This window comes from Leptodactylus fuscus, chromosome 6, assembly GCF_031893055.1.
Source record: "Leptodactylus fuscus isolate aLepFus1 chromosome 6, aLepFus1.hap2, whole genome shotgun sequence".
In the NCBI taxonomy this organism is placed as follows: domain Eukaryota; kingdom Metazoa; phylum Chordata; class Amphibia; order Anura; family Leptodactylidae; genus Leptodactylus; species Leptodactylus fuscus.
Window position 1 is genome coordinate 137,756,118 of NC_134270.1, and position 16,155 is coordinate 137,772,272.

At 41.6% G+C, this 16,155-nt stretch overlaps 1 protein-coding gene across 1 annotated transcript; it reads left to right on the forward strand.

Annotated features, from left to right (window-relative positions):
* The first annotated feature begins 774 nt into the window (after nucleotides 1-774).
* NAGLU (N-acetyl-alpha-glucosaminidase) lies at nucleotides 775-15,923 on the forward strand. The gene is made up of 6 exons (XM_075278762.1): nucleotides 775-1,389; nucleotides 7,221-7,368; nucleotides 10,647-10,793; nucleotides 11,490-11,575; nucleotides 12,108-12,364; nucleotides 14,598-15,923. Exons 1-6 carry the CDS (start codon nucleotides 980-982, stop codon nucleotides 15,797-15,799), a joined length of 2,250 nt encoding a protein of 749 aa, XP_075134863.1. The 5' UTR covers nucleotides 775-979; the 3' UTR covers nucleotides 15,800-15,923.
* The last annotated feature ends 232 nt before the right edge of the window (nucleotides 15,924-16,155 follow it).

Consider the following 16,155-nt stretch of genomic DNA (forward strand, 5'->3'; position numbering starts at 1 on the left):
ACTACATACACAATATAACACATCACATTGTCTGTATCACTACATACACAATATAACACATCACATTGTCTGTATCACTACATACACAATATAACACATCACATTGTCTGTATCACTATATACACAATATAACACATCACATTTGCTATCCCACCAAACTTTTTAAAGCACTTTTACAGTTTCACACGTCTGTGTCCGCCCAATTCTCAAATCACCGCAGACGAAGTCGCGGGTAAAAGCAAGTACATTATAACACAGTGCTGCACAGAGAGGCGTCATATGGCAGTGTCTACCTTGCACAGTACAGAAAGGTACAAACCCCTTGTGCACACTGTACACGGAGCTGTTCTCAGGACAATCTGATCCTCGGTGTACACACTGACATATTGTATTTACTTAAACTGTTCACAATGTAACACTGGGAATTGAAGAGATCAAACCAATCCTCCGCCTACAGCATTGCTGGATGTCGCTGTCCTCAGCTATGACAATCTGAATAAGTTATTAGTATTGCAAAACTTCTTTCTAGGCCATTCCCTGCAAGTAACTAGAAGCAGCCCTGTACATTGTTGTCACTGCCGCCTGTTCAAGCAGTCGCCCTCACTGAGTACAACACTTGAAGAACCAATCACATCTGTGCTGTGGCCTATCCGGCCACACATGACAGTCCTCCAATAGCACTACACCGCAAAAGGCCAATGAGGCACAAGGTTAGTCCCAGCCAGGAAATGTAAAAGACTCCCACAGCTGATATGTAATGTAGATGCATGCTGTTTGAGTCTGTAGAAAGTCTCAGCGGTGATCCACTTGTACCCTCTGAGCTTCTGCTATTGACCACTCGAATTTTCAGGATTCAGTTCACAGGCAAACACCTTCCAGTTGTAAGTCGTCTGGATGAATCGTCCAGGACTTGAGTAATTTTGCAGGTGGACACCATTGATCCAGATTCTTCAATGAACATCTGACTGCAAACACAAGGATGAGAGGAACCGCGTTGACTTTGTTTCTCCTGTACTCCCTTGGTGTGGTGGTTTCAGGAAAAGTTTTTAAGACTTTGTTCCACCTTAAGCCACAGTACAGGGATGCAGTGCAGACCGCCGCCGTGCAGGATCTCCTTAATCGATTGATTGGCGACCGCGCTGATGAGTTTGTGGTCACAGTAAACAGCTCCATGGCTGGAGATAATGGTCTGGACACTTATCAGCTGAGCTCTATGGCTGGGGGTAAAGTGGCTGTGGTGGGCAGTAGCGGGGTAGCGGCTGCCACTGGATGCTACAACTATTTAAAATATTTCTGTGGCTGCCATATTTCATGGTCAGGAGTCCAGCTAAAAGTCCCGTCTCCTCTTCCTCAAGTACCTAAAACCATCACAGTGAAAACGCCTAACAGGTAAGTGAAATACTAATGTATCTAAGTGTGGAGAAAAACTTTAGCACTTAGGACATTATTGCATGGTCCTATTACAGATCCATACAACCTCTGAGACAGGGGACATTATAGTGGGGAGTGGGGGAAACATGGAAAGGGGATATTGGGAGGGAACCTGGAAAGGGGGCATGATACGGGGGCAAGCAAGAAAGGTGACATGATATGAGGGGGGGGGAATCTAGAAAAGGGGCATGATACAGGGGGCAACCTGGAAAGGGGACATGATATGATGGGGGGACCTAAAAAGAAGGCATGATACAGGGGGGCAACCTGGAAAGGGAACATTATACTGTGGGAGCAAAATAGAAAAGTAAAATTATACTCTGGAAGAAAAGTGGAGGGAGACACTAAAATATAAAGTCTGAAGGTCCACTGGGGTGAGACAAGGTAATGTATAAGGGGCCACCGGAAGAACCTGTTAATGGCTGATGCCTCTCCAGGGGCATTTGCTAGTGTGATGGGACATCGAGGGGCATCAAATTGTATGAGGGTCATTATATTATGTGAGGGCCACTGACTGAGCATTATAATTTGTGTGCGTCAAGTATTTCTAAGGGGTGGTGATGGGGGAGTCCATTTATGAAACCTCTGCACGTGGCCCATCAGTGTGTTAAAATAGCCCTGGTCACATCTACTCAAATATTTGTTGCAAAAAAATATCTATAGTGTGTGAGAAAATCTGTAGTCTCCGGGATCTACATGGGACATACTATGAATGGTATAGCTGGTGATTGTAGACTACAGTATGGTGCTGGATTTGATGGTTGGCTAGGGTTTTATTCCTCTTTTTTTTTCTTGTGGGCTTTTCTAGAAGAACACATGATCTCTTTTTTTCTGTACATAATGCAAATAGATTTATGACCATCACTTCCCCATATTGACCTTACTAGCATTGTCTCATTGCCACAAGAGTCAATGCTATGGTGTCAATACTCTATTTTGTCACTGGAACCAGGTAAATAGAACCCGGAACATTTGGCATATCTGCATCATAGTATACTGTAAATACCATTGATTGCAGCATTGTAATGGTAGGTTCACACTACGATTATTTAATGTCCATTGCTTTTATATATCACAGGATGAGAGCAATGGACATTAAATGACAGATGCAGACAAAGTCTCCTCCGTTGTCCGTCTGCATTCACACTAATGTGAAAACATGATAGAAGCTTTGTTCCATCATGTGTTTTTACTTTTACTTTTCCTCACAAAAGTAATCAAACATGAAGGAAGATAGCATCTGGCATGTAATTTACATTAGAGTCAATGGGAACAGACATGGATAGAGGGGGCTCTGTCTGCATCTGTTTCTCTGCAACAGTTAATGTCCGTTGCTGTCATCCTATGACGGATGACAGCAATGGACATCGACAGTGGTAATATGAACAAGGCCTAATACTGTACAGAGAGATATTGGTACAGGAACATCCAAATTAACAGTGAAATTTATGGCTTATATACCAAAAAAATCAATACACATATAAAATAAAATTGCTCCAATGAAACAGAAATGAATTTGCAGTAAATGAAGCAACAACACAACAGCATATGTGTTATGAGCAAACCAGGCAATCTACCATCTCTGCGGCAGGGGGGACACTTCCAAAACCTGTCAGCAGTCCCTGACATCATTCAGGAGGCTAGAAAAGGCTTGAAGAAGACAAAGACCCATGCCAGAGCCCAGGGGAGGTGAGTAATACTTTCTACTCACCTCCCATGGGCCTCTGCTAACTATATTCTGGGATCCACAAAAAAAACTCCTAGAATATGACTCCAGAAGTTCTGTTCAGAAGTGTTCAGTCTAAACAAAACTAGAGGTGGCTCACGAGTACTGTAATATCCTGAAATACCGGCATGTACAAAATCCCATCGGTTAGCCAGATTGAAGGTTGGTTTCAGATATTTTTAATTGCCCAGGGCTAGTCTCCCCAATGTCAGGATGCTGCTGTTGTTGAAGAGATGACATTTGTATCACTTCCCTATTTCCAATAACTGGACACATTGAAACTGCTGAGTGAGTGCCCTATAAAATCTATACATATTGCACTTCCCCAGATGTCACCACAGTCCCCAGGAGCCGATAAAGCCGTCATTTCCAACCATGGCATTGAATGAACCTGACATGCAAGGAATATGATTTATATCGGCAAACCCTTGAAGTCCCTTAGTGAAATAAAAACACCCCCCATGTGAAATCCAATTCTTTACCTCTGTATTATGGCTCTATGGGGTCATTTATTGAATGAATGCAGATGTCCCCCTACAATATGTAAAGAGGTGAAGAAAGTTCCCCCAAGGTGGAAGAGTATAGCACAATGCAAAACTGACTTGTGGACATATGGTTTAGATTATTTTTTTTACTGTAGCCTTATCCATGTATATAAAACCCTACATACATTACTATTATACAATATGTCTGAGTGTCCTACCATCAGCAACCCCAAGCTATGTGGGATATCGGTCACTTCTTTGGATGCCCCTGATGTTGCCATTCAATTCATCGCCATGAGCCCACATGGTAAATTATTTGCCACTCTATGTTGTTGACTTGTCCCTCTGTAAAGTTGTAAATTCTGACAAGTCTATTTTAGAGGAAATTTTAAATTTTTATATGGGGAACCCCAAAGACACCGGAGCGGGGATGACTGTGATCTGGACACCTGGGTAACACTGATCAGGATATCTTTTCTACAACCTAAAGATCTGTTAAGTTTGGTATATCTGTCATTGTACCGACCCACATACAGTGTTGGCCAAAAGTATTGGCACCCCTGCAATTCTGTCAGATAATACTCAGTTTCTTCCAGAAAATGATTGCAAGCACAAACTCTTTGGTATTAATATCTTCATTTATTTTGCTTGCAATGAAAAAACACAAAAGAGAATGAAAAAAAAAAAGTCAAATCATTGATCATTTTACACAAAACTCCAAAAAAAGTACTGGCCCCCTCAGCCTAATACTTGGTAGCACAACCGTTAGACAAAATAACTGCGAACAACCGCTGCCGGTAACCATCAATGAGTTTCTTACAAGGCTCTGCTGGAATTTTAGACCATTCTTCTTTGGCAAACTGCTCCAGGTCCCTGAGATGTGAAGGGGGCCTTCTCCAAACTGCCCTCAAGAGATCTCTCCCCCACAGGTGTTCTATGGGATTCAGGTCTGGACTCATTGCTGGCCACTTTACAAGTCTCCAGGGCTTTCTCTCAAACCATTTTCTAGTGCTGACCTGAAGTGTGTTTTGGGTCATTGTCCTGCTGGAAGCCCCATGACCTCTGAGGGAGACCCAGCTTTCTCACACTGGGCCCTACATTATGCCGCACAATGTGTTGGTAGTCTTCAGACTTCATAATGCCATGCACACGGTCAAGCAGTCCAGTGCCAGAGGCAGCAAAGCAACCCCAAAATATCAGGGAACCTCCGCCATGTCTGACTGTAGGGACCGTGTTCTTTTCTTTGAAGGCCTTTTTTTTTCCCTGTAAACTCTATGTTGACGCCTTTTCCCAAAAAGCTCTACTTTTATCTCATCCGACCAGAGAACATTCTTCCAAAACGTTTTTGGCTTTCTCAGGTAAGTTTTGGCAAACTCCAGCCTGGCTTTTTACGTCTCTGGGTAAGAAGTGGGGTCTTCCTGGGTATCCTACCATACAGTCCCTTTTCATTCAGACACCGACGGATAGTACGGGTTGACACTGTTGTATCCTCAGACTGCAGGGCAGCTTGAACTTGTTTGGATGTTAGTCGAGGTTCTTTATCCACCATCCGCACAATCTTGCGTTGAAATCTCTCTTCAATTTTTCTTTTCCGTCCACATATAGGAAGGTTAGCCACAGTGCCATGGGCTTTAAACTTCTTGATGACACTGCACACGGTAGACACAGGAACATTCAGGTCTTTGGAGATGGACTTGTAGCCTTGAGATTGCTCATGCTTCCTCACAATTTTGCTTCTCAAGTCCTCAGACAGTTCTTTGGTCTTCTTTCTTTTCTCCCTGCTCAATGTGGTGCACACAAGGACACAGGACAGAGGTTGAGTCAACTTTAATCCATTTCAACTGGCTGCAAGTGTGATTTAGTTATTGCCACCACCTGTTAGGTGCCTCAGGTAAGTAACAGGTGCTGTTAATTACACAAATTAGAGAAGCATCACGTGACTTTTCAAACAGTGCCAATACTTTTGTCCACCCCCTTTTTTATGTTTGGTGTGGAATTATATCCAATTTGGCTTTTTGACAATTCTTTTGTGGTTTTCCATTGAAGACAAATTAAATGAAGATAATACCAAAGAATTTGTGATTCTGGAAGAAAATGAGTATTATCTGACAGAATTGCAGGGGTGCCAATACTTTTGGCCAACACTGTAATGCAGGTGACACATCATTTTGGTTGCGCAGTGAACGCCGTAAAATCAAAACCCGGAAGAAAGTTACACACACACAGTTTTTATTTAATTTCACCCCATTCTGAATTTTTCTTTCCAGCTTCCCAGTAAATTATATGAAATATTAATGGGTACCATTATGAAGTATGATTTGTCCTACAAATATAAAGCCCTCATACAGCTCTGGGAACGGAAAAATAAAAAAAACTTATGGGGTTTGGAAGACGGGGAGTCAAAAACGAAAATGAAAAATGTCTGCAGCGAGAAGGGGTCATAAATAAAATAATGTCCAATAATGTGTGTATATGGATATATATAATGTATGTATCTCATTAATTTGATGAATAGGTTCCAGTAATGAGACATCTGGAAAGCTTAGCACTAACTTCCTGGCCTCCTGCTGGACTCTATAGCCTGGCGTCTTGTAAAGACTTTTTTTTATACATCTGGAAACACATGGCTGCTTAAAGACTGGAGTTTAACTCTTAATTCATTGTGTGCTTGATAGTAAGGATGGAGGTGACCATATAGGAATAGAAAAATAATGCAATTTATTAATAAAAAAAATATATAGTTACATAATAGATGAAGGAAGACATCAGTCCATCAAGTCCAACCTATAACCCTACAATCCCTACAGTGTTGAACCAGGGGAAGGCAAAAAACCCCATGAGGCTCATGCCAATTGCCCCATTTCAGGGAAAAAATTCCTTCCCGTCAGTATAAAAACCCTGGATCAACGTGTCCTTAAAATCTAGAGTCCTGTTATATTGTCTTGAATATATATTGAACTTTATTTTTCATCTGCAAACACTGCAGGTAACCAGTTATGGAGTGTTCAAGGGTAGGAATATAAGACTGAATTTGTCAAGCAGAAAATGTCCTTAGAAGTCCTGATAGGATTTATCTAGAAATATTCCTCCTAATTATATAACCCTATATATCACAGAGCTCAGCTTCTCTCCCTCTATCATAGGGAGAGTGTGTGCACTGTTCGCCTAATTAAACCAAGAGAAAAGATTTGCATATTTTTTACCTAGAATCTAGAACCTACTGCCTATGTAGGCACACACTCTCCCTAATGTGTATGATTATCCCCTGGTCTATAGTCTCTCACTATGACAAATCAGTATCCCTGCGCTATGCTGAGGAGGTCCAAAAGACCGAAACAGCGCTGTCCATAGCTGGGAATTTGATCCTTTTGGGAGTCATGCATGATGTTAAGGGGGCTGCCCTCTAGAGGGCAGCATACAGAGGTACTGTTCTCCTAATTACATCCTGGAGAATAGATTTGCATATTTTTCACCTGACATCTTCACTTTATATTATCACTATATTCTTCCTTATATAAATCACATAATTCAGATTTTTACATAGTTAAATAATCTGACATTTTTTTTTCTTTTTTCAGATTTCGCTACTATCAAAATGTCTGCACTTCCAGTTACTCATTCGTGTGGTGGGACTGGGCTAGATGGGAGAAGGAGATAGACTGGATGGCCCTTAATGGAATCAACATGCCCCTTGCATTCACAGGCCAGGAGGCTATATGGCAACGGGTAAATCCACCTATCTGTACGGTGAAGTGACAAAGCTCATACCACACAAAATTGTCCCTAAAACACCACAGGGTAATCCTGAGTCTCAGCACTGCGAGACTTTACCCTGCTAATCTCTATTGAGATCTGTCTGGATTTACCAGGGACCATGTCCCATTTTTGTCTTAGAAACCTATATTTCAGAGAGACCGGATGCCGCTAGTTTGAGACCCTATGGATGCTATAATGTAAGGTATTTGCCCTGACAATTTCACTTATAAAGGTGAATAAACAAACTCCATCTCTATGTCACATAGTAAAATTCTGCTTATCTACACGCTTGTGTTAGGGTCACGCTAGCGCCAGCTCTCCGTCATTTGGGGACCTGAACGATGGAGAGGCAGATTGCTAAAACGGGGGTTGCACACAGTGCCCATCAGTCCCTGTTGACTATAATGGGGTTCCTCAGGTGTCAATCGTCTTCTCTGCCAATTTTTAGCAATCTTTGTTACAGAGTGGTATACAAATGTGACCCCATTCTGACAAATGCATACATATACTGTACACCGTTCCACTTTTTACCACTAGGAGGCAATCCAGGATTATATCAGAATAGATCTGGTTGGAGGCTCCAATGAAAGACTCAACACAAATTTAGTTAAAAATTCCGGTAAATAGTGCAGCATGCTGAGATATTCTGTCAGGGATAGGTATTGCCGGACTCCATGATGACCAATTCTAGTAGAACGCTGTTGAGTTGTTCATGTCTGTCATGCTGTGGAACCAGGGCATTCATTACATTCATTGTTCAACGGAAGTAACAAAGTAACAAAGCAGATGTGAACAAGGCCTTAGGCCTACTTATTTCCAGCTGTGACGTCTGATGGTCATTACTTGTGAAGAAGAAGCATTAACATCTGTTACCTATCCAAACTACTATCTAGTCTAGCTAAGTACAAATCTTTACTACTGTAGTGACGTCAGGAGACTGTTCTCCATTCCATAAGACATTGTGGCCCAGCAGATGGTCCCCATGTGTTTGGTCACAAGCAGACCCCATGAACAGAAACCTGAATGCATGACCCTAGCATAAGGCCCCATGCAATGGAGATGTAACAGATCTTTTCTTAAAGGCTTTGTCCAGATTTAACTTTTAAATCAACCTGGGGTAGTGAAAAAACTTTAAAAAAAAATGCATACTTACCTGTCCCTAATCCTCTGGTGTCCTCCTGGCCCGGAAATTCAGAAGAGACCCATTTGGCAGAAGGACTGGAATGCGTTGGGTTGGACACCAGAGTGTCAGGGACTGATTTTCAATGCCCCTGGCTGATTTAAAGTGGTTCTCCATTTTTGCCTGATTAACTTTAGACTAAGGCCCCACGGGATGTCCCGCAGCCAAAAAGAGCTGTTGGAAAAACTGCGGCAGCAACACACGCAGCGTTTTAAACAGAAAGTTCATGGAGTTTTTCGCCACGGACTTTCTGTTACAATTATATGTACGGGGAAACAGCTAGCGTTTCTGTAGATATTATTGACATGCTGCGATTTCCAAAACCGTACCAGTTTTGGAAATCGCGGCATGTATGCATCGCGGCTTTTAATGCAAAGTGGGGCGAATCCCATCCACTTTGCAATTAGTGTAAAACGTTGCGGTTTTTCCTGCAGCATTTCCACTGTGGGCAAATCACAGTGTTTACAACCCGTGGGGCCCTGGCCTTAATGTCCGTTACCCAACAATGGGAGACCATAGGGACATACATATGTCCGTGTTCTTGATATGTTCTATTTTTTCTCTGTTTTCAAGGCTAGATCAATATAATTGAATGGGTCCAGTTTTAATGTCCGGGATAAAACATTTAAAAAGTTTTTTACAAAAATGTATGAGTGGGATGTGTCAAAAAACAAAACAAAACAACTGTTCTTTTTTTTTTTCTTTTTTTTTTTTTTTTTTTTTTTTTTAAACTGGATGACAAATGGATACTAAGCAGACATTAGAAACAAACAGATGGTCAGAAAAGTGATAAAAATAAATAAGTGATGCTACTAGAAAATGGATGTTAAAAACTGATCGTCTTTGACTACGTTCACAATCTGTGATGGAGACTCTGTGTCTACCAACAATCCAAGGAGTAAAGAGTCCCGCACGGATGACTTTTTCCTCCACTGGTTTTGGTATTCTAGTAATGAATGCCCGTTGGACCCGAACAATAGACTACCTTAAATTGCCGTTGGCCAAGTTTTACATAAAGTGTCAGGTGTTGAAATTCAACATCCAGAATCTTCTATCCCACAACATGGTCTGTCAATAGTCTGCAGACCCCCATAGATGCAATGATCCGCTAACCCCATGGTTGTAATGTGTGCGGGGGTCAGAAAGTATAAAACTTACTAGGAAAAAATCTGTATAGCTGTGAGGAAATAAGGGAAGGAGGGTAATAGTGTATTATCCATTAATTATGTCAGACATTTTAATAAGAAACTAAATAGAAGAACACGGAGCACAAGTGGTTGGAGGAAGATCAGAAGCAATGTCAGGAAATCGAAAGAACAGACTTCTAGCAGATGTGGTGGGAAAATCTGCAGAAAACAAGTAAATACATGGTTGGGACAAGCACATGTCTATTGTAACCTATAGAAGGATATAATGGAAAAAATATATAAAGGCGGGCAAATAAAAGGGAAATTATATAAGGGTAGATTAGATATATGTGATCTTTGCATTCCACCTTGTGAACCTTCCGCGCGGCTAGTCTTGATGGAATGCCGGTGCAGTGCACTGTGGCGTTCTGCTCCGGTTTAGACCCGAATGAATGGGCCTAATCGGAAGGGAGCCTCGTGCTGTGTCAGCCATGGAATCCGCGGCAAGATAGAGCAGCTCGCTTCTTTTTTTCGCTACTAGCTAGCAGAAAAAAAGAAGCGAGCGGCTCCCATTGAAGTCAACGGGAGCCTTTTTTGGCAGTGAATTTTGAGGTGGATTCCATGTCAAAATCCGCTGCCAATAAACTCTGTGTGAACAGATCCTTTATCTGCTGTTAACCCTTTCCCAACATCCGCTGTAATAGTACAGCAGATGTCGGGTATTTAAATTTGGCAGGTTCTCAGGAGCAGAGACCTAGTGGCAGTGCCTCCATGCGGCAGAACAATCCAACGAAAATAAAAAAAAATTCCTGCAGAGGGAAGGGGTCAGTGTGTTTCTATGATACATTTTCTCATCAGATGTCTATTCTAGTATTGGTTATAGATAGGTTCGTAGGTTACAGAAAGCTTTTACATTTTTTCCAATCTTTTCTTACTCTTAGGTATTCTTGAATTTGGGATTACGTCAGTCGGAGATTGATGACTTTTTCACTGGCCCTGCTTTCCTAGCCTGGGGTCGGATGGGGAATATTCACACTTGGGGTGGTCCACTGTCCTCCAGCTGGATGCAGAAGCAGCTATCACTTCAGGTAACGTCCACATACGCCATCGGCTATGATATGCTGGGATATATTATGGTATTTTACCACAATGGCTTTGTGATTCATCATATTTAATTATACACATTTTACGTAATGTATTTCGTGCAATTATTTTTATTACAGAGGTTTTTTAGAAACTATTTAGGTCATCATAACGGTTGTGGTGCAATATGGCGATCACTAGGACTTCTCCCTGTCACCTCCAATGGCAGTCATAGGAACTACAATCTCAAATAATTATAAACTGAACTTTTACTCGGGTGGTATCGGAGCCATAACCGAATAGGCCTAATGATGGGGGGTGAAGCAAAAAATCCTAACATTCACTTCATTCATTCACTCACTGATGGTGGGAGTTATTTTATATACAGTATGATATGGATGGCTATATTCAGCTCCATTATTTTCTAGCAGACATGTTTATAGCTGTAGCCATGACCCATATAGTGACCATTCCCTTTAGTGACCACCCATAGCTGGTAATGTCAGTCACCGGTATACACTACAATATAAAGCCGTGTCTCGACAACTTCAACTTCTTATTAACTTTTTTCCTTACTCCACCATCATAACTTACCCATCGGAGAACCCATGATAATGATTCGATGAGGGGACTGAATAATAAAGTCGCTTTAAGCGTCGCCCGCCCTGTTTAATCCGTATTCATTTCATGTTTCATCTTAGAACAAGATAGTAGAGAGGATGAGGTCTCTGGGAATGATCACAGTGCTGCCTGCATTTGCTGGACATATACCACAAGGCCTACTAAGGTAAGAAAATACAGGATTATATAATATGGCTCAATAACTAATGAAACAATTGCGTTACTAACAGCGTCTATGAGGGTGACAGATATTCCTGTCTAGACCATCAGAGAATGGAAACGCTTCCAGCAAGGTAGTTGGGGTACCCAGTAGGGTTCTAACATGTCATGTTGGGCGGAAATTGTTTGGTGCGATCTATATAAAACACAGTTCTAGTGTTATATATAAAAGCACTATTATAAGGGAGACTATTATATAAGGAGGGCTATTATATTTAAGGGGGACTGTTATATATAAGGGCAGCTACTATAGTAGAGGAACTATTATATATAAAGAGGGCTATTATAAGTGAGGACTGTTATATATAAGGGGGCTATTATAGAACTATTATATACAAAGAGGGTTATTATAAGTGAAGACTGCTACAGTATATATAAGGGGGCTATTATAGAACTATTATGTATAAAGGAACAATTGTAAGAGGAACTATGAACGGTGAAACATTTCTATTTCCTTACTTTATTGCTATTTTCTACAGAGTATTTCCTGAAATCAATGTGACCAGGCTTGGTGCGTGGAGCAACTTCAATTGCACATACTCCTGCAGTTATCTACTGGATCCCGAGGATCCCCTCTTCCAGAAGATTGGAGGACTCTTTATAACAGAGATGATTCGGGAATTTGGAACTGACCACATTTACAATGCAGACACATTCAATGAGATGACCCCAACCTCTTCTGATCCGGCCTATTTGTCTGCAATCAGTAGTGCCATCTTTAAGTCCATGGTTAACGGTGCGAGTATACTATTTTCCTCAATGTAAATTTGATATACTGTACTTTATTGATGGATAGGGCTGCACAGCACTCAACCTTAAACAGGACCTTTCACCACCCTCACCAATTCTAGTTCTTAGCGTCTGTTAATAGACACTGCACCACTCATTAGAGCACAGTTGGACTTTTTTCCTAGTCCCCACCATTCCCTAGCAACAAATGCAGGTAGTTTTGATGCCTGATGTGCTATTTTGGATCTGTAATGTCAGAAGATGTGATTCAGAGCTCCAATCAGAGGCAGCCAGTGTCAGAGCTCAGTCACACCCCTTGTCTGCTCCTGCCTGACACCGCCCTCCTGACAGTACAGAGACTAAATAGCATATCAGGCACCAAAACTGATTGCTCGGGAAAAGTGGGGGCTACAGAAAAAGTGGGGTCTTATTGCGAAGGTCTGTTCCCAAGCACAAAATGCTGAATGTCATACATCATTTGATTCCCTCTTCCTGGTCAATTTGACTTTTTTTTTTTTTTTTTTTTTTTTTTTTAAGCCCATCAAGTTTTGGCCCCTGGAAGATTATATGTAAAATGGCTCTTATTCTCCAAGTGGGTGGGAAACATCTGTATTTCTCAGGGACAATAAAAGTTTCCCACCCATTTGGAGAATCAGAGCTAGTTTACATATAACTTTCCAAGGGTTATATCTTTGGAACAGGTGGCCAATTGAAAAATAAACGCCAAACTGTCCAGGGGCACAGTGAGAATCAAATGATGTATGATAGCGATCATATATATGAAGATAAGACACAGAATCCACCAGTTTATGTCTATGTAGGTCACAGAGCATGCCTAGAAAAATCTCCCATACAAGTGAACAGGGTCAGCTCCAATCCATTGTGTCTATGGTCCGTCTATAGCAGACCTGGGCAATGTCCGGCCCGCAGGCCACATCCGGCCCTCTGACTGCTTCTATCCGGCCCGCATAGCTAGTGGAAGGTTTTTCAAGGACCTGTGATGATGTCATCACAGCCGATCACCAGGATAGGCTATGACTCGTTAGTGGGCGGAGTCACACGAGACTGTGTGCTTCCTGCAAGCTGCTGGCAATGGGGGCTGCTGGATGATAGAGAGAGAAGAGACAGCATGTGTGAGCAAGAGGGAGGACTAGGGGCAGATGTAGGGGGCAGTTAAACTGAATGCACATGGAAGGGTGACATTAAACTGGGGCCGCTGGAGGCGGATATTAAACCATGGGGGGTAGCTGGAGGGGAACATGTCTGCCTCTAGTTGCCACCAGTTTAATGTCCCCCTCCAGCTGCCCCAGTTTAATGTCCCCTCTAGTTTCTTCTGGTTTATACTGGGGCACCAGGAGAGGGACTTAATACTGTGGGATATTTGGAGGGAAACGTTATAATGTGGGGGTGTATAATGTACGGGTGACTGTAGGAGGATTTTAATTTGTGGGGCACATAGAAAAATGATTGAGAATGGGCGGAGTCAGCAGAGAAGTGGGTGGAGCTAAATTTGCCATGACGTGCATGGCCCTCTAGAACCGTTACAATTTCTCTTGTGGCCCCATGGGAAAATTAATTTGCCCACCCCTGGTCTATAGGATACAGAAAGTCACAGAATGTTTTAGGCTGTGTTTAGTTTTGTTTTTTTAAATATAGATATTAAATTGGAAAATTAAAAACATCATCATCAAAAATTATTTAAAAAAAATATATTTAACATAAAAATGTGATTTAAGCAATAGGTCAATTCCTGATGACACATTCCCTTTAAGAGTGGGAATATATTGGCAATTTTTTGTTGATCAAAAACAGATGATAAAATATAACTTTTTTTTTTTTTTAATGTATTTTCTGATTTGTAGTTTTCTCATGGCCCATGATTTATAAAGTGACTGCTGCAAAGATATTTCCATTAAGCAATGGCATAGAATAACTTATATGGAGAAGAAATATTGTCCCCTTGGTTATCATTGTAGCCTGATGTTTCTGGGGTCCTGGGATTAACCTTTTGAAGACCAAGGCTTTTGCTGTCCAAATGTCCAGAGCAGAATTTTAGTTTTTCAATTTCTGCATTTTGAAATATAGATATGATATGTAAAATTCAAAATCATTAAAAATTCTCAAAAAAAAAAGTGTAACGTAAACAATTGGTTTAAAATGGGTCATTTTTCTGTTGGCACATTGCCTTTAAGCTACTAAGGACTAAGAGTATTGACTAATATTATTTTTCTTATTTTTAGTGGACCCTGGAGCCATCTGGTTAATGCAGGGCTGGTTGTTTGTTAATAACCCATGGTTCTGGAAACCAGCGCAGATCCGAGCACTACTTCATGGGGCACCCATTGGTAAAATAATTGTTCTGGACCTGTTTGCAGAGACCTCCCCTGTTTACCAGTCAACAGAGTCTTTCTTTGGTCAACCATTTATTTGGTGTATGCTGCATAACTTTGGTGGCAACCATGGTTTATATGGCAAAGTTGAGACGGTGAACATGGGGCCGTTTGAGGCTATGTCATTTGTAAACTCCACCATGGTTGGAACAGGACTGACCCCAGAAGGCATTGATCAGAATGATATGATATATGAGTTGATGAATGAGATTGGTTGGAGATCCCAGCCCCTTAACCTCACTGAATGGATCTCTGGTTATTCCACCAGACGTTATGGGCAGGAAGACCCGAATGCTCTAACTGCTTGGCAGCTTCTTCTTTCAAGTGTCTACAACTGTACCCAAGATTGGAAGGATCATAATCACAGCCCACTAGTAAGACGACCATCTTTGAAGATGAACACAGAAGTCTGCTACAATGAAAGCTCACTCTTCGAGGCTTGGAAGTTCATGTATCATGCAGCCTCTTCCCTGTCGAAAAGTAGCACGTTTCTGTATGACCTGGTGGATGTGACTAGAGAAGCCATGCAACAGCTGGTAACTCGGTATTATATAGACATCAAGACATCTTACCAGAGTGAAGCTCTAGAAGAACTTATGACTGCGGGTGGTGTATTGGTTTATGATCTTCTCCCTGAACTTGATCAACTTCTTTCCAGCCAGCCCCAGTTCTTGCTTGGCAAATGGCTGGAAGATGCCAGTAAAATGGCAGTGACTGAACAGGAGGCTTCCCTTTATGACATGAACGCCCGTAACCAGATCACTCTATGGGGTCCCACTGGCAATATTTTGGACTATGCAAACAAACAATTTGGAGGCCTGGTAAAGGATTATTATACCGAACGCTGGAGCCTGTTTGTGTGGTGCCTGGTTGAGAGCCTTAGTACGGACGTTCCCTTCCACCAAGACAAGTTCAATCAGGCTGTATTCACTGTAGAAAAGGAATTCATTTACAACGGCAAGAAATACAGTTCAACTCCCACAGGGAACACCATAGATATTGTAAAAAATATTTTTATAAAATATTATCCAAGAGCTGTAAAGGGAAAATAAAACATGAAGTACAGAAGTGCCCTATACAAGTGACTGTACAAGAACGTCCAAAATCAATTCAAGGGAAGGCTCAAATATGACCTGTTGTCTTAATTCTTCACTACATTGCAATCAAAAAATGTGCATAAAACTGTAGAAATATACAGCAAAGTATGCAAAAGTTTTGGGGTAGGTGTGGGGAAAATGCTGTCAAAGGAATGAACAAAAGAAAATTCTAACCCCTCGATCACATCTGCGTTCGGTAATCCGTTTGGGGAGTCCGCATGGGGAAACCCCTGAACAGAATACCAAATGCATTACCAAGCGGTGTACAGTGAAAGCACACGGACCCCATAGACTATAATGGGGTCTGTGTG